General features: G+C 42.4%; 2 protein-coding genes across 6 annotated transcripts in view; one reads left to right on the top strand and one right to left on the bottom strand.

Moving 5' to 3' along the window:
• The first annotated feature begins 1,349 nt into the window (after positions 1-1,349).
• LOC123507819 (sushi domain-containing protein 4-like) lies at positions 1,350-20,525 on the top strand. Its single transcript, XM_045261038.1, is given in 14 exon segments — positions 1,350-1,547; positions 4,447-4,583; positions 5,976-6,158; positions 7,806-8,060; positions 8,925-9,146; positions 9,521-9,724; positions 10,709-10,794; positions 12,313-12,439; positions 13,220-13,321; positions 14,271-14,338; positions 14,340-14,432; positions 15,457-15,692; positions 16,342-16,550; positions 17,390-20,525. Coding segments are annotated over 13 exon segments (2,154 nt in total). The 5' UTR covers positions 1,350-1,547; positions 4,447-4,456; the 3' UTR covers positions 17,632-20,525.
• Positions 20,526-23,337: 2,812 nt separating this feature from the next.
• Positions 23,338-25,024, bottom strand: part of LOC123507790 (probable histone-lysine N-methyltransferase CG1716) — a 92,700-nt gene continuing 91,013 nt past the window's right edge. For all 5 annotated transcript variants that reach the window (XM_045260996.1, XM_045261010.1, XM_045261017.1 and 2 more), the window contains one exon: positions 23,338-24,613. In XM_045260996.1, the coding sequence (XP_045116931.1) occupies positions 24,449-24,613 (165 nt within the window). In that variant the 3' untranslated portion in view covers positions 23,338-24,448. The remainder of the gene's footprint in view (positions 24,614-25,024) is intronic.

Below are 25,024 nucleotides of genomic sequence, written 5' to 3'. Positions count from 1 at the left end.
ATTCTATGGTTGTGAGACATGGACGCTGATCACCGATCTGAAAAGGCTCCCCAAACTGGACACGGCAGTCACCAGACAGAGGATTGGCCACACCCGCCTCAATGCCCACCTTCACAGGCTGGGCATGACCGACTCTCCCCACTGCCCCTGGTGCCCTACACAGCCTGACACCCCAGAACACCTGCTTCTGCATTGCTCTCGTCACCTCTCACACCGTGCGGCCCTCCTCCACTCACTGTCTGCATTTCACCCTCACAGGCCAACACTGATTGACCTCCTGGGTGGCTGCACAAATACTAATCAGGCTTTCAAGAGTCTCAACCTCACTAGGACCTTCCTACAGAAAACAAATCAGCTCCACCGTATATAGCCGGAACACATCACCTCCGCATACCGCACCTTTGGGGCACTAGAGGCTGTGACACAGCCTGCACGGCCCCAACAAACCCTCAAGAAGATCTGAAGAGGCGAGTTGATGTCTTTGGTACTAGATGCCTTGGCAGGATCATGGGGTACCGCTGGTATGATTTTTGTCAAATCAGCGATTGCTCCGTGAGACTGATTTGAGGCCGATTACCAGCATAGTCCCTCAACGCCAACTGCGACCATATGGACATGTGGCACGCTACCCGGAAGCTGATCCTGCATATCGGGTCGTCTCTGAAAGGGATAACCCAGCATGGAGGCCAAGGGGACGTCCATAGAACTAATGGCTGCTGAAAGTCGATGCCTCCTGCTGGGAGTTACCTGGCATTGGAAGGGAGCCTGCATGGAAACTCGCCTGGAGTGGCAAGTTCCATAGGGTAGGCGAGGCGATGCGCCCCCCGGCGTATGCCCCCGTGATTGATTAATATATCTGTATCTGTCTATTTATCTATCTATCAATATATATATATATATATATATATATATATATATATATATATATATATATATATATATATATATATATATATATATATATATATATATATATATATATATATATATATATATATATATATATATATATATATATATATATATATATATATATAAGATGTGGCTCGGAATTGTGGTATAGGTATTGTGGGTTGGGACACTCATTTACTTATTGGCCATTTATTCTTGACTTCTGTTAACATAACATAACATAAATAATAGGATAACAAAGGGCCACCAGGGCCCATCTAGGTTATCCTGTATCAGTCGCACAGCGACCTCGTCATCAGTATGATGAGTATAAAGCCCACAGAATATAGTCCTTCGATAAAAAAAACACTTGTCATTGAAATTGATAATTAACACAAAACAATCCAATAAATAAACAAAGTGCAAGGAAAGAGAGAAGAAATAAAAGTGATAGTAAAGATAAAGTCCGTAGCCAAGCAGACGACGCCATTGATGTCAACAAGAGAAGGCGTCTGTGTGAATAGTGATGAAGGCAACATTTCCCTCGTGCCCTTAGCTCCCTCACACGTGCCGCGCCTCACTCTGCCGCACACACGCCCCGCCAGCATGCACTCACGCTGAATGATGCCGGCGTGACCCTGCAACACTGAAACAAGGTGAGTCACAGATACCTTTGTTGTTTGTTGTGTTGCTGCGTCGTGACTCGCCTCGCTCAACACTCGCACTATTAACCCCTTCACTACCACCACGTGTTTCCATATACATTCTGCTTACTATTTAATTTGATACAGCTTCAGGAACTTATGTTGGCGTTAAAATAGTGAAGACTGTGGCCATTAATCTTGTGACTTCCATAGACCCTTCCTAACGTCAATAAAATGGTCTAATGGTACACAAATCTCAAGATGATGAAGTGTCCCAATACTGAAGGGGTTAAAATAGTGAAGACTGTGGCCATTAATCTTGTGACTTCCATAGGCCCTTCCTAACGTCAATAAGATAATCTAATCGTACCCTAAACTCAAGGTAAAAATGTGTTCCAGTACTGAAGTTTTTTTTTTTTATATGTAAGAGAGGAGGACGGACCAAGAGCAGCAAAAATGTATAGAAAAAAAAAAGGCCCCTTCAGTTGTCAGTCTCCTTAAAGAGCTGATAGAGTTAGCCAAAGGATAAGGACACATCTTGAATCCTCCCTCCTGAATGAAGTCAAGTCATAGGAAGCTAGAAATACAGACACAGGCAGGGAGTTCAAGGTTCATGTCTTGGAGTCTCAGTACTGTTTCTAAGAATGAATAAAGGAATAGGAGGAAATGGTAATGATTAAGTGGATAGGAGGAAATTATAATAAAGCAGCAGATAGAAAAATAGATGAGTAGGGAAAGAGGATGATGAATAAGGGAATAGGGTGTGCGTGTGTTGTTGATCAATAGCGTGGCTTCGTATATGTGACGTCAAATCAGCTGGGTGGAGGAGCTGTGAAGAGGGAGCTGGCGGAACGTGTATATTAGGACTTTGCTGAAATCTCAAGTTACTTTCCCTTCCTTTGTGTTCCTTTGTGGTCCTTGTTTTGTTATGTGGCTTCATGAAAACCTAACTTATTTAAAACTTGTTACTGGTAAGCTATGGAGAGGCAATATAGTATCTGTGTGTGTGTGGGTGTGTATTTACCTAGTTGTATTGTACAGGGTTCAAACGGGACTCATAATGTGTTTGTGTGTGTGTGTGTCTGTGTGTGGGCATTGAGGTGGCAGTGTCCTGATCAGAGTGTGGTGGTAGCAGCAGTGTATTGTGATGGAGGCATTTTTACAGTCTTTCACTATAACCATCATGGCTTTTCTCATCCTTCTCATCATGTGGAGCTTCTCATTTTGAGTGATTTGAACCCATACTTATTCGTCACAAATTGTTTATAAGATTGACAACAATTTATTAAGATTCAGCATTTTTGGGGGAATGAGCTAATGGGGTGTGACACCCATGCGTGTGATGGACTACCGGGCAGTGAGGAACGCTGTTAGTGTGTTTGTTCATGTGTGTGTGTTGTCATATAATTTGTGCTTGCAAGAAATCAATCACAGTGATTGTTTTTTTGTCTGAGTATTCAGCCGCTGACTAATGAAAATAATTCATAATAAATGTAGCCAATCAGAGTAATTTGTGGAGGGAAGCGACTAGTTGTAAATCAGTCTGTGGAAGATGTCTGAACGGATGGGGTGTCACCTTAATTATTTACAATGTACTGTTAGATTTTACAAAGAGAGATAAGTAATGACTTCATATTAATATCTTAACATTGCTAGTCAGGTTAAACTAGTTTGCTTTGGTTAGATCAGTTTAATTGTGTTAGATAGAGTTAATTTATTCTGAGAAAGACAAATCAGCAGTGCATGTCGTCTCTAGGTTACGTTAGCTTGGTTTGGTTAGGTTAGGTTAAAATTAGGGTTAGGTTAGGTTGGGTCAAAAACTGTGGATAAGTTTCAGTAGGTCAGCATAGCCAGTTGTGACAGTGAGTACTATCCACAGCAGTAATAGTCAAAATTTTGGACTGTTACTTTTATGGTACTTTGTGATAATGAAACTATTATCTTCTAGTACATTTTGGTCCCTTTTGAATTCACCTTTTCTTCATTTTCATCACAATACAGTACTTAATCAGGGGATAGACTGTGATTTTTAGGGGAAAGGGGGGAAGGACGGGAATATAAAAAAAATACTGATTTACGACAGAAACAAAGTGTAGAGTCATTCAAAACAGGATGAAAACTACTAGAAAAAATAGTTTAAACCCAAAGAGAGAGTAATGTGAAAGACTCTAAACATACTTTAACGAGTAAGTCTGGCAGTGGTGTGGCGAGTGCTGTGTGGTGTATCGTGATGTGTACTGTGAGGCATGTATCAGTGTGTCAGGTGTGTGTCCTAGTGTGAGTTGCTGTATTTCCTTAGGCTAGTGAGTGTGGTAGGGCAGTGGGGGGCCTGTGGAAGAGAGTATGGGAGAGGGGGGCATGCCAGTGTAAGAAATTGTGAGCTGGTGTAGTGGTGTGTGTGTTTGTGTGAGGACAGAGGGAGTGGTGAGTGTTGGAGTGGTGGTATTGGGTGAGGTGGGTGGCTGTGAGGGAGTAGTGTGGGTGTGTAGGTGTTGTGGTTGGTGTGTGTGGGGATAGAAGTAGTGGTGAGTGTTGGGGGAGTGGTGTTGGCTGTGAGGGAGTCTGTAAGGAGTGTGTGTGTGTAGGTGGATTGTGGGTAATAACAGACTAGCTTTTTAATGGTAAACTGTGGTGCTGTGAGGTTAGAGGCTGTGGCTGTGGTGAAGGAGAGGGGGTGTAAATGGGGGACTGACAGTTAAGTGAGCCTTTATTTATTTATTTTTGCTCTTGTCCAGTTTCCTCTCTTACATAAAAAGAAGTGTACTAATGTGGGAGAGAAAGAGAGAGAGAGAGGGAGGGGGGAAGGTGTCAGTGTAAATATGTATACTGTATTTGTCATAAGATTCTCTCTCTCTCTCTCTCTCTCTCTCTCTCTCTCTCTCTCTCTCATATCACCATTCTTGTTTTTCAGAGTAGCTACAATGGCGGGCAGCTCTGTGGTGGTGGCTGCGGTGGTGGTGGTGATGATGGCGATGGTGATGGTGGTGGTGGCTGTTGATGGTGATGATGAGGTGAACTTGATCTCAACGCGTACCAACATGTCTGCAGGTAATGGTGGTGGTGGTGGTGGTGGTGGTGGTGGTGTTGGTGATGGTAGGGAAAGTAATGATAAAAGTAGATTATTATTATTATCATTATTATTATTATTATTATTATTATTGGGAGTTTGATTAAGAACTATTACAATTTATCTTTTTTCTTTTTTCTTTTTTCTTTCCCTTCCGTTCTTTAATTTTCATTCCTTCCTTCTTCCATTTTTTTTTTATATTTAACGAATCATATTTGTTTTTCTTCATTTCTTTCTCTCCTTTTCTTGTTAACTCAAAATCTTTCTACAGTTTTCTTCCTTTCTTCTCTTCCCATCCTCTCATCTCCTGTTCTCTCTCTCTCTCTCTCTCTCTCTCTCTCTCTCTCTCTCTCTCTCTCTCTCTCTCTCTCTCTCTCTCATCCAATATATAACAAATAAATAAACTAAATAAATAAGCAAAAATACTAAATAAACCACTACTTTCTTTAATCTAATCTATCAAAACAACATAAATAAAAAAAGATGAAAAAATAAATAAAATAAAATGTGATATTCTATTTGTGTGATCCTACATCCTCTTTGTCTTTTCTCTTTTCTCTTTCTCTCATCCAATATGTAACAAAAAAATAAATGAATAAACAAAAATAAATAGATAAAACCTCTACTCCATTTTATTTATTTTTTTCATATTTTTTCTATTTATTTTTTATAGATAGGATTAAATAAAGTATCCTATCCTATTTGTGTGATCCTACATCCTCTTTCTCTTCTTCTCTCATCCAATATGTAACAAAAAATAAGATAAACAAAAGTAAATAAAACCACTACTCCATTTTATTTGTTTATTTGTTTATTTTGGTCGAACTAAGGTAAACTTGAATGAGCAAACAACAAAATACTGGAGAGGTGTGTGTAGGGTGAGCAGTGTGCTGTGGTGCAGTGGTGCATGCTTTGGGGTCCGAGGAGTCTCCAAGCGCAGGGGTTCGAATCCTGTCCACGGTCCGAGTGTAGGTTGGGCTTCCTCACTTGGGGCAACAGTCTACTCTAAAATGGCTTCAGGATTTCAAACACATTGTAGTTCACTGATAACATGATTGATTTGATGTGAATAATGCTTGTTTTTTGTTGATCCACGCACTTATTACAAGGACAGCTCACGGTTTGCCTCAAGATCTGACAACCACGCACTCCCTGGGTCACCACTCAAACAGAGACCCAGGAGACACTTTAGAGTAGACAGACTGTCATGGGTGGGCTTTTAGATTGGAGGTACCCAAAAAAAGTATCCCCTTTAGCCCATAAATTCCCATGAAAAGCCATACAGTATTAAAAAAAAAAAAAATGAAATTCACATAAAAAAAGATGTATAAAGTGCACATGAGTAAGAATATTCCCACACGGCATCCCTGCAGAGAAGTGTGCCAGCCTGCGCATCCCCCAAGGCCAGGTGTCGCCCCATAAACGGTCGTACCTGGTGGGGGAGGTGGTGACGGTGAGGTGTGCCCGGGGGTTCATGGCGCGCTGGAAGATGGTGTGTGGGCCCAAGGGAGTGTGGCACAACCCTGACGGATTCCCCAGGATGCCGCGCTGTCGCTGTGAGTGTGCTGGTGGTGGTGGTGGTGGTGGTGGAACAGGCTAACTTGCCCTACCCTGACCTTACCTTACCTTACCTTACCTTACCTTACCTTACCTTACCTTACCTTACCTTACCTTACCCTACCCTACCCTACCCTACCTTACCCTACCCTACTCTACCCTACCCTACCATTTACCCCTGTCTTTTGGCTAACCCTTTTGGATCTGTAAGGGGACTGACTACTGAGTGGGCTTTTTTTTTTATTATTTTTTTTTTTAGCTAGTTTTTCTGTCTTGCATAAAAAAAATGATAACCCTTGCTGTAACTTAATCTAACCTAACCTGACCTAACCTAGCAAGATATACCCATGCATTTGTAATATGTTTGGTGACAGACTAACTTAACCTAACTATAACACATACCCCCATGCAGCCCCGAGATTTGCTAACTTAATCCCTTCAGTACTGGGGCCACATTTCGACTTTGAGTTTTGGGTGTGATTAGATGATTTTATTGATATTAGGAAGTGTCAATGGAGGTCAGAAGATTAAAGGCCACAGTCTTCACTATTTTTAATCCGCACATAAGTTTCTGAAGTTGTATAAAATCACCAAATAGTAACCAGAATGAATATGAAAACGAATCATGGTACTGAAGGGGTTAACCTAATGTAACACACTCACACACACACACACACACACACACACACACACACACACACACACACACACACACACACACACACACACACACACACACACACACACAGCCCGGTAGCTCAGTGGTTAGAGCGCTGGCTTCACAAGCCAGAGGACCGGGGTTCGATTCCCCGGCCGGGTGGAGATATTTGGGTGTGTCTCCTTTCACGTGTAGCCCCTGTTCACCTAGCAGTGAGTAGGTACGGGATGTAAATCGAGGAGTTGTGACCTTGTTGTCCCGGTGTGTGGTGTGTGCCTGGTCTCAGGCCTATCCCAAGATCGGAAACAATGAGCTCTGAGCTCGTTCCGTAGGGTAACGTCTGGCTGTCTCGTCAGAGACTGCAGCAGATCAAACAGTGAATTACACACACACACACACACACACACACACACACACACACACACACACACACACACACACACACACACACACACACAAGAAAGAGTATAGGATTAGCATCCCTCTTAAGAAGCCCTTAACTCGTTCAGTACTGGGACATATTTTTACCATGAGTTTCGGCACAATTAGACAGTGTTATTTGCATTAGGCAGGGTCAATGAAGATCAGAAGATTAATGTCCACAGTCTTCACTTTTTTTTTAATCCCCACATAAGTTCCTGAAGCTGTATCAAATCACCAAATAGTCACCAGAATGAATACAGTAACATGTCCTGGTACTGAAGGGCCTAATGTCAACAAAACACACACACATCATCACATGGAACTGAGAGCCATGAAACACCTTGGCTAGTTCCTTTAGTGAGTCACCGGCCACTTCACCCCTTCACTGAGGCAAAGACCAGACCAGGGCGTGTCATGGCAGAAAAATTGATGTTTCTGGAGTATTGGTTGCTGGATTTGTGAGTGTCAACTGTAGTAGTGGTAATAGTAGTAGTAGTAGCAGTAGACATATAGAAACCAGAAATCCAGCCAGCCATTACCAAGACTCATGATTTTCCTTCTTCAGATGTGGAGTGTGGGCCGCCCGACACCATCAGCCAGGGGAAGGTGGAGGTGCTGTACCTTGGGGCGGGGCGAGTCAATACGAGGGTCGGGGTGGCAGGGAAGGGTGGGGAGGCGTGGTACCCGGAGAACAGCGTGGCGGAGTACTCGTGTGAGGCGGGGTACAGACTGTTGACCTCCCGCACCGCACACACCACCCGTCTGCCACACCACCTCACCTGCCGCCGGGGGGAGTGGCAAGGAGAGCTGCCCCAGTGTGGTGAGTGGGATGGGAGAAGTATGGGGTTGGTTGTGGGAGGCTATGGTAGGTTGGGAGAGGTTTGGGTTGGCTGGGAGAGGCTATGGTAGGTTAGTAGAGGTTGGGAGAGGTTTGGTTAGACTGGGAGAGATTTGGGTTGGCTGGGATAAGCTGGGAGGGGTTGGGGTAGGTTGGAGTAGGCTGGGATAGGTTTGGGTATGCTGGGAGAAGCTGAGAGCATCTTTCACACACACACACACACACACACACACACACACACACACACACACACACACACACACACACACACTCCTTCATCCTTGCTAAATGTAATCTTAGTCTTAATCTTGGTGAAAACATCAGCTTCCTTCAGCCCACTGTAAATATTCAGTATACAGTGCTATACTAAACCACTTATTATTATTATTATTATTATTATTATTATTATTATTATTATTGCTTTATTTATTTTTACTTCTAAGAGAGACAGTGACTAAACCATTTATTATTAGTATTATTTGTAATTTTTTGATTTATTTATACCTCTACAGTGAGGTAGACCATTTATTGTTATTTATTCATCTATTGTTATTTATTTCTCCTTCTGTTATAGTGAACTAAATCATTTATCATTTATTATTTATTATTTATCATTTATTTATCTATTTCCTTCCATTATAGTGAGCTAGACTTATCATTTACTATTACTATTATTTTTCATTTATCATTTATTTCTCCCTTCAGTACAGTAAGCTAAACTGTTTATCATCTATTATTTATTATTTATCATTTATTATCTTTCTCCCTCCATTATAGTGAGCCAAACTGTTTATCATCTATTATTTATTATTTATCCTTTATTATCTATTTCTGCGTGTGTTGCAGTGAGCCAGGGGTGCCGCGCCAGGGACCCGGTGATGAACGGCTACTACTTTGAGATCACAGGCTCTTGGGACGGCCAGGAGTACCCAGCCAGCGCCCGGGTCCAGTTTGTCTGTCACACCGGCTACATCCTGAGTGGGCCAGACCAGTTCACCTGCGAGAAGGGAGGCGTTTGGCTGCCACGGAAGGAGGTGCCCCACTGTGAACCACTCCAGGAACTGATAGGTGTGTGTGTGTGTGTGTGTGTATGTACAGTGTGAATTTTTTTTCCTTGTTTTCTTCTCTTTCAGTTCTTTTGTTTTGTTTTCTGTGGTTCTTTCCTTCCAAAACACCCTACAACTCATTTTTACCTCTCTCTCTCTCTCTCTCTCTCTCTCTCTCTCTCTCTCTCTCTCTCTCTCTCTCTCTCTCTCTCTCTCTCTCTCTCTCTCTCTCTCTCTCTCTCTCTCTCCACTCTCTCTCTCTCTCTCTCTCTCTCTCTCTCTCTCTCTCTCTCTCTCTCTCTCTCTCTCTCTCTCTCTCTCTCTCTCTCTCTCTCTCTCTCTCTCTCTCTCTCTCCACAACTCACTTTTCCCCTTCTCTCTCTCTCTCTCCTGAAGGTGCTGAGCTGTGCCCAGTGCCGCCCGAGGTAGCCAACACAGAGCAGAAGTTGGTGCGTGGGCTGGTGACGACAAAGGGGGCCATAGAGGGCACCGAGGTGTCTTACAGGTGTCGGCCACACTACAGGAACACTCTGGCCCCTTGTGTCACTCATATACTGACTTGCAAGGCCGGACTCTGGGAAGGAACGTCACCCAAGTGTGGTGAGTGTTTTTGTGTGTGTGTGTGTAATTCAATGTTTGATCTGCTGCAGTCTCTGACGAGACAGCCAGACATTACACTACGGAACGAGCTCAGAGCTCATTGTTTCCGATCTTTGGATAGGCCTGAGACCAGGCACACACCACACACCGGGACAACAAGGTCACAACTCCTCGATTTACATCTCGTACCTACTCACTGCTAGGTGAACAGCACCTACACGTGAAAGGAGACACACCCAAATATCTCCACCCGGCTGGGGAATCGAACCCCGGTCCTCTGGCTTGTGAAGCCAGCGCTCTAACCACTGGGCTACCAGGCCGTGTGTATTCACTGTTTGATCTGCTGCAGTCTCTGACGAGACAGCCAGACGTTACCCTACGGAGCGAGCTCAGAGCTCATTATTTCCGATCTTGGGATAGGTCTGAGACCAGGCACACACCACACACCGGGACAACAAGGTCACAACTCCTCGATTTACATCCCGTACCTACTCACTGCTAGGTGAACAGGGGCTACACGTGAAAGGAGACATACCCAAATATCTCCACCCGGCCGGGGAATCGAACCCCGGTTATCTGGCTTGTGAAGCCAGCGCTCTAACCACTGAGCTACCGGGCTACTGTGTGTGTGTGTGTGTGTGTGTGTGTTGGAAAGGTATTTATATGAGGTGTCTGGCAAAGGAAAAATAATATACTCTAATATTTTTTTCGTTTATCTATTTATTTACTAACTTATTTATTTATATATTAATTTATCTATTTTTCCTAACCAATCCGTTTTTTTTCATATTTATTTACTTATATTTTATTTTGTATATTTTATTCTTAACCTTTTATTTACTTATTTACTTATTTATTTATTCACAATTATTTTTCCTAATGTCTTTTTTTTTTTCTTACTTCTTTCTTTCTTTCTTTCTTTCTTTCTTTATTTATTTCTTTATTTATTTACTTATCTTATTTATTCATTTTTCCAACGTACAGAGGAGTTCTACAGCTGCATGCCGCCCCCAAACATCCGCCACGGCACCCTCTCGGACAGTGCCTCCTCCTTCCCGGTGCAGGCACAGGTTAGTGGCACTCACTATCATCAACGGCTGAAAATAGGATCAACTTTTAATTTTACCTTTTTTTTTTTTTATCATTTATTTACAACGAGTGAAAATGTGAAAATCAGATCAACTTTTAGCTATATATTTTTTTTATTATTATTTATTTACGTGTGAAAATAAGATCAACTTTTAGCTTTATTCTTTTACTTATCTATTTTTCATGGTTTTTAGATGTTAGTTTGTGATCCAGCTTTGAATTCCCAACCCACACTAAAGACACATCCTTAGAATCATCATAACTGGCCAAAAACACTCAAAATATATCAAAACTATCCCATAAAACTACAAAATACATTTAAACACATCCAAAACACAAAAAGATACTTGAAATAAAGAAAAAACACCCCACAGCACTGCAAAGTATCGCAAAACACTCACAAAACACAAAAAAACACTTACAAGAAAATAAAAACACCCTCAAAACACTCTACAATACCCAAACATCACCTCACTCAACCAAACGTACCCAAGACACTCAAAATAACACCAGAACACTCCACAACATTGCTAAATACCCTTAAAACACATTCAAAGCATCACCTCACTCAGCTAAACTTAGCTTAAACACACTCAAAACACCTTACAACACTGCAAAATATCCCCAGAACACACCCAGACACCACCTCAACCAAACTTATCCAAAATACTCCAAACTTAGCAAAAAACACACTGAAAACACCCTACAACCTATCAAAACACACCCAAACACTCACACCCTAACCTAGCCTTCCCTACCTAAGTGTACTAACAATGTTACCCAAAACACTTAAATAGAACACTCAAAAGCACTTCAAAACACACCCAAACATATCCTAACTTAACTGTCCCTTCCAAACACACCCCAAATACTCACCCTAACTTAACCTAATCTTTCCTAGCCAATATAACACAAAACACTAAAAATATTAACTCAAAAACACCCTTGAATACCTCAAAACACCACAAAATATACCTTAAAACTTAATTGTCCTTTCCAAAGACACCCCAAACTCTCACCCTAACCTAACCTAACCTAATCTTTCCTAGCCAATATAACACAAAACACTGAAAATATTAACTAAAAAAACACCCTAGGATACCTCAAAACATCCCAAATATACCCTAATCTAAATATCCCTTCCAAAGACAGCCCAAACACTCACCCTAACCTAACCTAATTTTCCCTAGCCAATATAACAAAAAACACTCAAAAAAATTAACTCAAAAAACACCCTAGATTACCTCAAAACACACCCAAATATACCTTAATCTAAATATCCCTTCCAAAGACAGCCCAAACACTCACCCTAACCTAACCTAATCTTCCCTAGCCAATATAACACAAAACACTGAAAATATTAACTCAAAAAACACCCTAGAATACCTCAAAACACACCCAAATATACCCTAATCTAAATGTCCCTTCCAAAGACACCCCAAACACTCATCTTAACCTAACCTAACCTTCCGTACCTTAATCTAATCTCTCCTCGGCAGGTGTACTATCAGTGTGAGTCGGGGTACAAGTTAATGGGTCCCTCTGTGGTCACCTGCCAGGAGGACACAGGCTGCTGGACTCCTCGCCTTCTGCCTGTGTGTCGACGCCTTCACCAATACAGAGATGGTGAGGAGACGGGTGCTGGCTGCTGGCTGCTAGAGTGGTGGAAGTGTTGCAGCTTGTGTTTCTATTGTCTAGGCAGTGTTTAGGGTGGTGGTGGTGGAATTGTTGTTATTGGAAGTGTACTGAGAGAAGCTATCATAGTTTTTTTAAAGTATTTCTTATTTTATGGTGGTGGTGGAGGTGTAGCAGTGTTTTGAGGCTATCATATTTGGCAGGGATGTACTGAAAGGGTATCACTGTTTATAGAGGCTTCATCTCTTATTTGTTTTTGTGTTTAAGAAGGTATATCAGTGTTTTGAAGCTAAGAGGCTGTCATTGTTTAGGCTTCATTTTCTTATTTTATGGTGATGAAGTGTAGCAGTGTTCAGTGTTTGCAAGGAGTGTACTGAGAAATTATCATTGTTTATTAAGGTCTTGTTTTCTTTTATTTTTTGGTGTTGATGGAGGTGTAGGAATTTCTTAAAGCTATAATATTTGCTAGAAGTATGCTGAGAGAAGCTATCATAGTTGATTAAGGCTTCTCTTATATTTTTGGTGTTTTGAAGCTAAGAGGGTATCATAGTTTAGGCTTCATTTTGTTATTTTATGGTGCTGATAGAAGTGTAGCAGTGTTCTGAAGTTGTAATGTTTGCTAGGAGTGTACTGCGAGGCTACCATTCTATTATTAAGATTTTGTTTCTTATTTTGTGTGTTTAGAGAGTGTAGCAGTGTTTTGAGGGAGTAATGTTGCTGGGAGAGCACCGAATGTCTCTTGTTACTTGGTCTGACTCTTGTTTTCTTCAGAGCCGCTGAGGGGAGACACTTCTATCCTGGACATCCACACCATCCTTGTCGCCACCACCGGGAGTGTCATCGGCATCCTGCTCATTGTGCTGGCCCTCATCCGTGAGTGTGTGCGTGTGTGTGTGTGTGTTAGATTTGCGATTGATTATCACTCTTACTGAAATCTAAAAATTGCAGAAACTTTCGCTCCATGCTGTTAAACTGGCATAGTAAAACACTATTGCAAATCCCAACAATGTGTGTGTGTGTGTGTGTGTGTGTGTGTGTGTGTGTGTGTGTGTGTGTTAGGTTTAGTTTTATATTACCGTCATGAAAACACCCTTGGAAACTATATTAATTTCTACTAGAGCTTGTTAAACAATCATTTGCAGCATTAACCCCTTCAGTACCAGGATGTGTTTTCTTATTCATTCTGCTTACTATTTGTCAGTTTTATACAGCTTCAGAAACTCTTGAGGGAAATCTTCTGACTTCCATAGACTCTTCCCAATGTAAATAAAATTGTCTAGTCACTCCAATAATTCATGATAAAATACGATCCAGTACTGAAAATCTTCAACTGTCCTTCTTCCTGTGTGTGTCTGCTGATTACATCAACGCTAACCACAACTAGCCCCACAATTCCCTTCTAACCTAACCCAACAGTGTGTCAGTCTGTCTGTCTGTCTATCTGTGTTTGTCTGTCTGCTTAACACTGACCAAAATTCCAATGTAATCCAATCTAACCAAACCTAACAGTGTGTCAGTCTGTCTGTCTGTCTGTGTTTGTCTTTCTGCTTAACACTAACAACAATCTCAATGTAACCTAACCTAACCTAGCTTAGTGTCTCAGTGGTTCTTTTTGGCCTTTTTTTGTTTAATAGCTTTTGTTGCCATTGGCCAGTTTTACCATTATATATATATATATATATATATATATATATATATATATATATATATATATATATATATATATATATATAGAAAAAAAAAAAGTTAAATAATGTAATCTAACTTAGCCAAAGACAACCAAAGCAAGCCTAACCTGACCTAAGCAAACACCTTCCCACAGTGTACCAGCGTGCCGTCAGCCCCAAACTGGTGCGTCTACGGAACAGTGGCAGTGGTGGGGTGGTGGACATCCCCACCCACCCACCCCCGGCCAGCCAGTGCCCCGCCCCCACACCCAGACCATGACCCTGACAGAGTGGCCCTCATTGCCTTCCCTGATGAGGTGAGGGGGAGGGGGCATAGGTTGGATTAAGTTATGAATTGGAAGGGTATAAGGGACAGCTTGGTAAGGATGGGAGTGAAGGAGAGAATGTGAAGGTGTGTGTGTGTGTGTGTGTGGGTGTGTAATTCACCTCGGTCATCTGCTGGTCACCCAGCCAGTCTTCCCCATTACGGAGCGAGCTCAGAGCTCATAGACCGATCTTCAGATAGGACTAAGACCACAACACACTCCACACACCGGGAAAGCGAGGCCACAACCCCTCAAGTTACATCCCGTACGTATTTACTGCTAGGTGAACAGGGGCTGCACATTAAGAGGCTTGCCCATTTGCCTCTCCACGCTGGGATTCGAGCCCGGCCCTCTTGATTGTGAGTTGAGCGTGCTAACCACTACACTACGCGGTGTGTGTGTGTGTGTGTGTGTGTGTGTGTGTGTGTGTGTGTGTGTGTGTGTGTGTGTGTGTGTGTGTGTGTGTGTGTGTGTGTGTATTTACCTAGTTGTAGTTTTACAGGGCCTGGGCTTTATGCTCGTGTGTGTGTGTGTGTGTGTGTGTGTGTTTATATGGAAGAGAAGAAAGTGCTTGATGTTTTTAAGGAAGAGAAAAGAAGGAAGAATATAATCTATAGAATTAACCTAACCTGGGACGGAGCTTATAATACAGGGGCAGATCCTGGATTTTTTGTTCAGTGTTTAACCTAGGTGTGGGCAGGGTGGTTTGGTTAGGTAAATTAATTTCCAAAGCAGTGGCTCACTAATTGGTGTTTTTCACTATTTACTATTGATGTTTTACTGCTTTTATCCATTAGTTTCCCTTACCTTGAATTCACAGAAACAAACAAAACTAACATTGACCTTAACCTAACCTAACCTAACTTAACTTAACTTAACTTAACTTAACTTGCCCTACCATACCATACCTTACCATACCTTTATCTAACCTTTACTTAACCTAACCTAACCTAACCTAATCCTAAAATAACCTAACTTTAAAAAAATCTAACCACCTAACTTGACCCCCCCCCAGCAAGGAGTTCCCCCCACATATGAGGAAGCCGTGCGCCACCGCCCTGCCATCTTTGAGCCTCCCGGAGGTGCAGGAGGGGCTGGCAGGTACACCCCCCACGCCCCACGCAGCCGTGCACACAGGGTAGGGGTGCCAGGGGTGGTGGGGGTGGCAGTTGGGGGCAGGAGGAGCAGGCACCGCGACAACCCTGATAATATTTCATACCAGTCCATTGGCTCAGCTCGGCAGTCCTCAAGGTGAGAGAGAGAGAGAGAGAGAGAGAGAGTTGGAGAAATAAACCAACAGAGAAATAGACAAAGATACAAAGACAAACAGACAGACATACAGAGAGAGAGAGAGAGAGAGAGATACAAGTTAACATTGATTTATAAATATATGTAGACTTGCCTTCCTTAAAATGAAAAGAATAGACATGAATTTTGAACACTGAGGATATGAAGTAAAGTGTGGCAGAGATAAGGAGAACATGACTAGAAGGAAGAAAAATGGAGGCAGATGACAAAAAACACAGAATTTTCACATTTTTTGAGCATATGAAATAAAATAAGAGTTTGAAATAAAGACAGACAGGTAGAGGGAGAAAAATATGTTTAAAGAAAAAAAAAAATAGGTAGATAGAGTAAAGATGTGATTGAAATAAAGTAGATAGAGATAAAAAGTAAAAGATTGAAATAAGAAAAAAATAGATGAGTAAAGATATGATTGAAATAATGAAAGAAAGTAGATAGAAAAAAGCATGATTGAAATAAGGAAGGATAATGATAAGTAGAAAACACTTCGGAGATTTTTTACAATCTTTTTGAGAATATGAAATAAAAGAAACTATAAAATTTTTCAAGTGTACATAATCAAAACACACACACACACACACACACACCCTCGCAGCACGTCCCGATCTATAAGTATGCGCAGCTGGTCGGCGTGTGACAGCTTGGGGTCAACGGACACGGTGGCGGCAGCGAGCGACTCGACCAACGTGACGGTGGACACACAGAGCTCCGGGGGCGCCAGTACCGGCTCCCAGGCCCCCTCCTGCCGGGCCCTCGCTGGCTCCCTGGCTTCCTTTGACACCTCCTCCCTCGTGAACAATGAAGGTGAGCAACGGACGGGACAATGTTGGGTTGGGTTTGTTCCGAGTGGGGCCATGAAACACATATCTTAAAGACTACTAGTATTTGGAAAAATGTATAAATAATAGTCTTTTTAATAATAATTCCATAAATGAAAATGCATCTTTAATAAAGTCTTCTGAAAAATGGTTTATAACAATTGTATTGCCTTCATAACACAATTGAGAGTGGCAGTGAGTGGGTCACAAGTATTGACTAAGTAGGGCTGGCAAGTGTAGGCTGAGGGCACAGAAGGTTGAGAAGCCCTGGGTGGGTTAGTGAGCTTCATCCTTGGCTGCTGGTGAAGGTGGGGAAGGCTGGTGGAGTGTGTGGGTTGGGTGAGGTAAGGTTAACAGTGTGCACCAAAAGATTACCATACTGAGAAGGTGAAAAAGAGAATTAACCCCTTCAGTACCATGATGTGTTTCCATATTTCTGCTGGTTAGTATTTGGTGCTTCTATACAGCTTCACAAACTTATGCGAGGGATTAAAATGTGAAGACTGTTGCCATTAATCTTCTGACCTCCATAGACCCTTCCCAATGTCAATAAAATCATCTTATTATGCCCAAAATTCAAGTAAAAAATGCTTCCCAGTACTGAAATGGTTAAGGGAAAAGAAAAGATTAAGTAGAAAAGAATAGCAAAGAAATAGAGACAAGAGAGATAAGAAACATTACCATTTATATTTAGCCATCCACCACCACCACCACCACCACCACCACCATTACCATCATCATCATCATCATCATCATCATCATCATCATTTTTCCTTCCACCTCAACCACCACCACCACCACAACCACTACTTTTCCCTCCACCAGGTGAACCACTACTGGAGGAGGCGGAGGCATACGAGGGAGGGATGGAGGAGCATCCCACACACCACCACCACCACCCACACCCACACCACGGCCACCACCACCACCACCACCACCACCGCGGCGAGGAAGACCACTTGTCCCTTAGAGATTCTGACTCTCTCAAGGAACACACTGCCTGCCCTGCCCCCACCCCACCCCATCCCCGCCCCACCGCCACCCACCCCTCTCAGGAGCAAGGTTAGGGGAAGAGAGAGTGAGAGAGTGAGTGAGAGTGAGAGGAAAAAGTGTGAGTGAGTGATTAATTAAAGAGAGATAGAGTGAGAGGAAAGAGAGAGTGAGGAAGTGAGTGGTTGATTAAAGAGAAAGTTATATTAAAAAGTAACTGAGAGTCAAGAGAGTGAGAGAGTGAGTGATCAATTAAAGAGAGAGAGAGTGAGTGAGTGAGTGAGTGGTTAGTTAAAGAGAAAGTAAGAGTAAAGAGAGAGTTAGTGAGTGATTAAAGATAGAGCGAGAGAGTGAGAGAGAGAGTGCCATTAAAAAACAAGAGAGATTACAAATGAGATTAACGTAAGCCACCTTGTGAATTAATTTGATAGTAATAACCGTAACACTTAATATTCATAGTAATCATTATAACAAATATCACTTAATATTAAACCCCACTACACTTAATACCAAGCCAAACGATGGATACTTTATTACTTTTATTTTCTCTCTGACCCGCAAAGAGGCTATTAGCTTTAGAATACTCAGATATCGCTATTTAATCACTGCTGTTTGTATTATATAGCAAACGCACAGGGCATTATCTCTATTATCCAAAAGGTACACTGCAGTTATCAAGGGTGGTCTGTGAGGAAAGTCAGGTAGAAGTTGTAGGTTGTGTCAAAGTGAGAAGAATAAGTAATTTGTGAGGGATTTAAATTTGGAGGTTTTCAGAGAGGAGGAGGTGGCGGAAGGAGGAGGAATAGGGTGAAAAGAACAGGAGAAAGATTGTAAAGAGAGAGAGAGAGAGGAAAAGAAAGAAGCAAAGTGAGAGAATAGAGTCAATTGTGAGAGATAAATTTGGTGGTTATTAGAGATGAGGAGGAGGAGGAGGAGGTGGAAGAGGAGAAAGAGGGTAAAAATGAGCTGGAGAAAGATTGTAAAGAGAGAGAGAGAGAGAGAGGAAAAGAAGGAAGCAAATTGAGAGAATTGTTAGTTCTTGTGCAGTATAAATTTGATGGTTCTTAAAGAGGAGAAGGAGGAGGAGCGGGAATAGGATAAAAATGAGCTGGAGAAAGATTATAAAGAGAGAGAGAGGAAAAGAAGGAAGCAAAATGAAGAAATAGAATCAATTGTTTTCAATGCTATGATTTATAAATTGTGAGATTTAATTTTGAGGAATCTAAGAAGAAGAGGAAGAGGAGGAGGAGAAGGGTAAGAAGAGCTGGTGAAGATTATAAAAGGAAAAGGAGGCAAAGTGAGAGAGTAGAATAAAATGTTTTCAGTGTTACAATTTAAAAGTTTGAAGATGTTTAAATTTGAAGGATCTTAGTGGGAGGAGGAAAAAGTCATGCAAAGAGAGAAAATGTAGTCAGATGTTTTCAATGCCACAATTCAGAAGTTATGATAGATAGATAGAAGAACATTTGAATATATCCCTCTTTGATATACAAGTTTTAATCCCAATCTATAAATCTCTCACAAAACAAAGACATCAATAGAGGAGGTGGTGACGAGAAACACAGGTGCAGGGAGATGAGTTTATTCCCGACTAGTTTCGCTGTATGGTTCTTCAGAGGAATTGAGGTTAGTCGAGGATAAAACACTCACCTCCCTACACCTGTGTTTCTCCTCACCACCTCCTCCTCCAATCCAGATAGTGTTGTGGTGATCCAGATGTTCTCGTGTTATGAAAAATTACCATCATATATGTTTTCTTTATATGCTGCAACTTGTGTGAATGTCTTGACAAAAACATCAAGATTATAACCAATTCACCTTACAGTAATCCCTCTTGAACTTACTTATTTCCACCACTAACTTCCCTCACTAAACGCCCTGCCAAATATTAATCTATGCCGCCGTGGTACAGTGGAACCATGCGTGCTTTGGGGTCCGAGGGGTCTCCAAGCGCAGGGGTTCGAATCCTGTCCACGGTCCGAGTGTAGGTTGGGCTTCCTCACTTGGGGTAACGGTTTCCTAGCGGGTGTGCTTTGAGATAGGAGGCACCCCAAAATGTATCCCCTTGAGCCCAGAAATTCCCGTAAAAAACCACACATGGTATAAATAGATAAGATAATAATAGAGAGACATTATTATAGATTGCTTTTCCTCTAACATGACTTTCCTCACTGAACACCCACCAAATATTAATCAATGCTTCAGAGAGGGACATTTTTATTGATCTTTTTTTTCTATAACATGACTGGCTGGCTTTGTAGCTTTGGGTCAGATATACATTGTTTATTACTTTTTAGGCTGTAACTGAAAGAAAATGAGGGTTATGCTTGTGCTGTTTGTGGTGTATTGAGAGCTAGGTGATGAGTAAGTAGTAGTAGTAGTTGTTATAGTAGTAGTAGTAGTAGTAGTAGTAGTAGTAGTAGTAGTAGTAGAGGGAATTGGAATCTGTTTGAGTATATTTTATCTGTGTGTGTGTGTGAATAACATTTGTATTATGAGAGAGAGAGAGAGAGAGATATAGTTTACTTATTGCTACATTTTCTTTATGAAGCATCACGCCAGCACACACTCAAGTAAATAGGAGCTTTAAAGAGAGAGAGAGAGAGAGAGAGAGAGAATGAGAGAGAGAGAGGATAGAGTAAGGACTAAAATTAAGCGATGAAAGGCGAACAAAATAAATGTTTGATAATTTAAGAATGGTAAAAATATATTCGTAAGAGTGTTTGTATGAGAGAGAGAGAGAGAGAGAGAGAGAGAGATATAGAGATACAATTACAAAAACAAGAGAATTAACCTGTATTAACTAAGACTGTATTTTTAAGGTATTGTAATATTAATCGATCAAAGAAATTATATATATAGTTGTAAATTCTCCACTCGACACCCCAAAGGTTAGACTAGATGGATATGTGTCTGTGTGTCTGTATGTCTTATCAATACATACCTATATATATATCAGTTTGTTACATGTGCAGAGAGAGAGAGAGAGAGAGAGAGAGAGAGGCAGTATGTATGATTTTAGTGCACTTGTAGAGAGAGAGAGAGAGAGAGAGAGAATGAAGTAGTATGCATCATTTTAGTGTCTTTGAAGAGAGAAAGAAAGAAAAAAAAGGATGAAAACTGAACACTAAAAATTGTACATAATATTTGCGTATATGAGTGAATGTGTGTGTGTGTGTGTGTGTGTGTGTGTGTGTGTGTAGTCTATGGGTCAGTACCAGTAGATTCATAAGCATACATGGCTGTTAGCATAAGCCACACATGTCTCAATTAACTAACTGTGCACAAAGATTGGCTGGGACTGGTGTAGAAAGATGTCCAGCCCAGCCCAGCCCAACCCAACCCAACCCAATTATTATTATTATTATTATTATTATTATTATTATTATTATTATTATTATTATTATTATTATTATTATTATTATTATTATTAATAATAACCCAACCCAATACCCAACCCAACCCAATTAATTATTATTAGCCCATTAGCCCAGCCTTGCCTTGCCTTGCCGTACCTTACCTTACCTTACCTTACCTTAGGAGGAGGAGAACGAGAAGGGATATTTGAAGAGAAAAGATCAAGAAGAGTTTATGAAGAGAAAAAGAGAGGAAGAGACAATAAATAAAGAAGAAAAGAGGAAAAAAAGAGAGGAAAAGAGAAAGTAGAAAGATTGTATTTTGTAACTATAACATCTTTCTTATTTCTTGAAAAGGGTTTGCTGTATTAACACCATTTTGTAACACTGATGGGGGAAGGAGTGGGTGAGGCAGGGCTGGGCTGGGATGGCTGGCTGGCTGGCTGGCTGGCTGGCTGGCTGGCTGACTGACTGACTGACTGACTGACTGACTGACTGACTGACTGACTGACTGACTGACTGACTGACTGACTGACTAGGTGGATGGCTGGCTGGCTAGGTGATTGACTGGCTGGCTGGCTCGGTGATGGGCTGGTTGTCTGGCTGGCTGGCTGGCTGGCTGGCTGGCTGGCTGGCTGGCTGGCTGGTTAGCTGGCTGGCTGTCTGGTTGACTGACTTGCTGGCTAGCTGGCTGGCTGGTTGGCTGGTTGGATGGCTGGCAGGCTGGTTGGTTGGCTGGCAGGCTGGTTGGTTGGCTGGCTGGCTGGTTGGTTGGTTGGTTGGCTGGCTGGCTGGCTGGCTGGCTGGCTGGCTGGCTGGCTGGCTGACTGGCTGACTGACTGACTGACTGACTGACTGACTAGGTGGATGGCTGGCTGGCTAGGTGATTGACTGGCTGGCTGGCTCGGTGATGGGCTGGTTGTCTGGCTGGCTGGCTGGCTGGCTGGCTGGCTGGCTGGTTAGCTGGCTGGCTGTCTGGTTGACTGACTTGCTGGCTAGCTGGCTGGCTGGCTGGATGGCTGGCAGGCTGGTTGGTTGGCTGGTTGGTTGGCTGGCTGGCTGGCTGGCTGGTTGGTTGGTTGGTTGGTTGGTTGGCTGGCTGGCTGGCTGGCTGGCTGGCTGGCTGGCTGGCTGGCTGGCTGGCTGACTGACTGACTGACTGACTGACTGGTAGTCTGCCTGGCTGGGTGACTGGCTGGCTGGCTGGCTGGATGGATGGTTGGTTGGCTGACTGACTGGCTGGTTGTCTGGCTGGGTGGCTGGCTGACTGACTGGTTGACTGGCACACCTCATTGGATACAGTCAGTTGTTGTTAGTGCATGATGCTGTTTAGAATTACTGCCATTTATTGTCATGTTTTTGTATCAGTGAACCAAAGAGAATAAACGGTAACAATACTTGGAGCTGGTTCCTCTATCCTTGTTGTGTGTGGTTGTGGGGGTGGGGGTGGTAGTGGGTTGTGGGTGTTAATAGTGCTATACTACCCTCCCTTTTCTTCATGTTATTTTCTTCTTTCTTCCTCTCCTTTTCTCTCTCTCTCTCTCTCTCTCTCTCTCTCCAATTTCTTCCTTTTCTCTCTTTACAGTTCTCTTCCTCACCTGTCTACAACCTTCTCCTCTCTCTCTCTCTCCACACAGTCTTTCTTCCATCTCTCACTAACCTTTTTTTCCTCCCTTCCATCTCTCATCCATCTTACTAACCAGGAAACAGTTGTAGACCAAGACTGTAAGTTTGTCATTGTTATTATCTAGAAATTTGAGTATAAAAGCCTTTGAGAATTTGACTTTTATCTTCTCAGTGTCGAGAAATATGATGGTTTAATGGTTTCTCAAAATGGAGGTGTTTTTTAGTGGATTTCTGAGGTTTAAGGAGTGTCTGTGTTTGTTTCATTTACTTGTTTTGTTAGTGTGTGTGTGTGTGTGTGTGTGTGTGTAAACAAAACATACATAAGCAGTATTTTTTTCTCTATTTTCATGAGTGTCTGTTGTTTGATTTATTTGTTTTATTATTCTGTCGGTTTTTGTTCCTTTTCTCTCCATGCAGTCTTCCTCCTCTCTCTCTCCAATCTCTTCTTTTCCATATGTCCCCTCTTCTTTCCCTACTGTCTCTCACTTCCTCCTTCTCCTCCTTTCTCTTCCTCCCCCTCTCTTTCCCTACTGTCTCTCACTTCCTCCTTCTCCTCCTTTCTCTTTCTCTTCCCTCTTTTCCTTTCTCCTCCTCTTCCTCTTCCCTCTTTCTCCTCCTCTTCCTCTTCCCTCTTTCCCATTCTCCTCCTCTTCCCATTCCCTCTTTCCCATCCTCCTCTTCCTCTTCCTCTTCTCTCTTTCTTCTTCCTCATTATCTTTCTTCTCCTCCTCTTCCTTTTCGTCTTCTCTTTCCAATTTCTCTCTCTGTACGCAGGTTGCAGGTGAGCAGAACACAGCTGGGCAGTATTTCTTTTTTTAATTTTCATCCATAAAATTATGTACATTTAACAACAACATCTACAGAAAACTCCTTAACATAAAATCGAACACCCAGAGTCAATTTATACTATATGCGGACTTGTGTTGCTCTTCCCTCACTCACACACACATTCACATTCGCACTCAGACACACACACACACACACACACAGAGACAAGGTTCTAAAAAAATGTCGCATCTCATCACCATTCCCATTTACACACCACTTCACACTCCCTACTGAAATGTCACTCACGATTGTAATTTTTGTTTCCCTCTCTCACTCTAATTACAAAAAACAGATACCAAAATAATCCCGCGAATCCGTAGTGTCATTAGCAGGATTCCTGATCGATTGTGTGGCTTACAATCCTGAGTGGTGAAATAAGCATCTCTTATGTTTACTATACAGGACGTCAGGCGGGGCTTTACACTCTACACAACACTCACTCACTCATTCATCCCTCCCTGCTCCCCACTCCCCACTTCCCCCACAGGTATAAATGAACAACAGAATAAATAACTGACAAGCTGGATTTCTGCATCTGTCCAGGGTGCTGTGTGCTGTGAAGTGCAGTGCTTGTTTTGCTTTGTACCAGCACTGCCACACCCCTTCCCTGCACACCACTACCATTGCACCTCACACGCCTCAAGGCACTCCTAACTGTTTGAGGGCCAGACACACACACACACATACACACATACACACACACACTCAGACACACAAACACTCGCAGGTTCTTTTCACAAACTGGCCACACTCTCCCCCGGTTAGATATGTTCTTTGGCTGGCTGTCACACTGAGCCACTTTCTAAACAGTTCAGCCTGTCACTGTCGCCTCAACACAGCTGTTCGGGTTGCCAGCGTGGCACTCCTCACCTTTGTCAAACTCAGAGGGCAGCAGGAATGACCATCACCACACGACACTCTTTATTCACCTAGCAGTCACTTCCATGCTGGCCAACCACAGTGCTGCCTTGTGGACCAGCGGTGAAATGCAGACTGCCTTCACTGTCACCATCACTATCACTATCACCACAATTCGCTCCCATATTGTGACTCGTCGAGCTGGCCGGGCAGACTCAGCACTCACTCAGTACTCTTTGGTGTCGTTGGGGTCTCTCTTGAACACCGAACCGTACTTGCTCATGTACTTCCTGACAAAGTCCCGAGTCTTGTGTTTGACGCTCTCACTGCATTCCAGCGCCTCAATGCTGTGCAGCTGCTTCAGTTCCTTCACCATGACAAAGTGAGTCAGCTGCAGAAAGGTAAGATAGATAAGGTTAAGTTAGGTGAAGCAGTAAGATAAAGTTAGGTTAGGTAAACACGGTAAAAGTTAAGGTAAGGGAAGACAAAATAAGGAAAGGGAAGGAAAGGTAAAAGGTAGGATAAGATAAGTAAAGCAAGGTAAAACATGATAAGGTAAGGTAATTTAAGTTAAGGTAAAGCAAGGTAAGGTAAGGTCAAGTTAGCAGTGTCTAAATATGGGCTGAGTTAGGGTGGAGTTAGACTAGGAGAGAGTATTACAGGTGAGGGACTGTGGGTTTGTAAACATACTGTGGGGGGAGATGGGACATACTGTGGGGCAGAGAGAAGAGAGAGAGAGAGAGAGAGAGAGAGAGAGAGAGAGAGAGAGAGAACCACCAATGTCCACTTCGTCCTCCTCTTT

The sequence above is a fragment of the Portunus trituberculatus genome, chromosome 3 (genome assembly GCF_017591435.1).
Source record: "Portunus trituberculatus isolate SZX2019 chromosome 3, ASM1759143v1, whole genome shotgun sequence".
Lineage (NCBI taxonomy): Eukaryota > Metazoa > Arthropoda > Malacostraca > Decapoda > Portunidae > Portunus > Portunus trituberculatus.
Note: the sequence above shows the minus strand (reverse complement) of the source record. Positions and strands in the feature narration are given on the sequence as shown.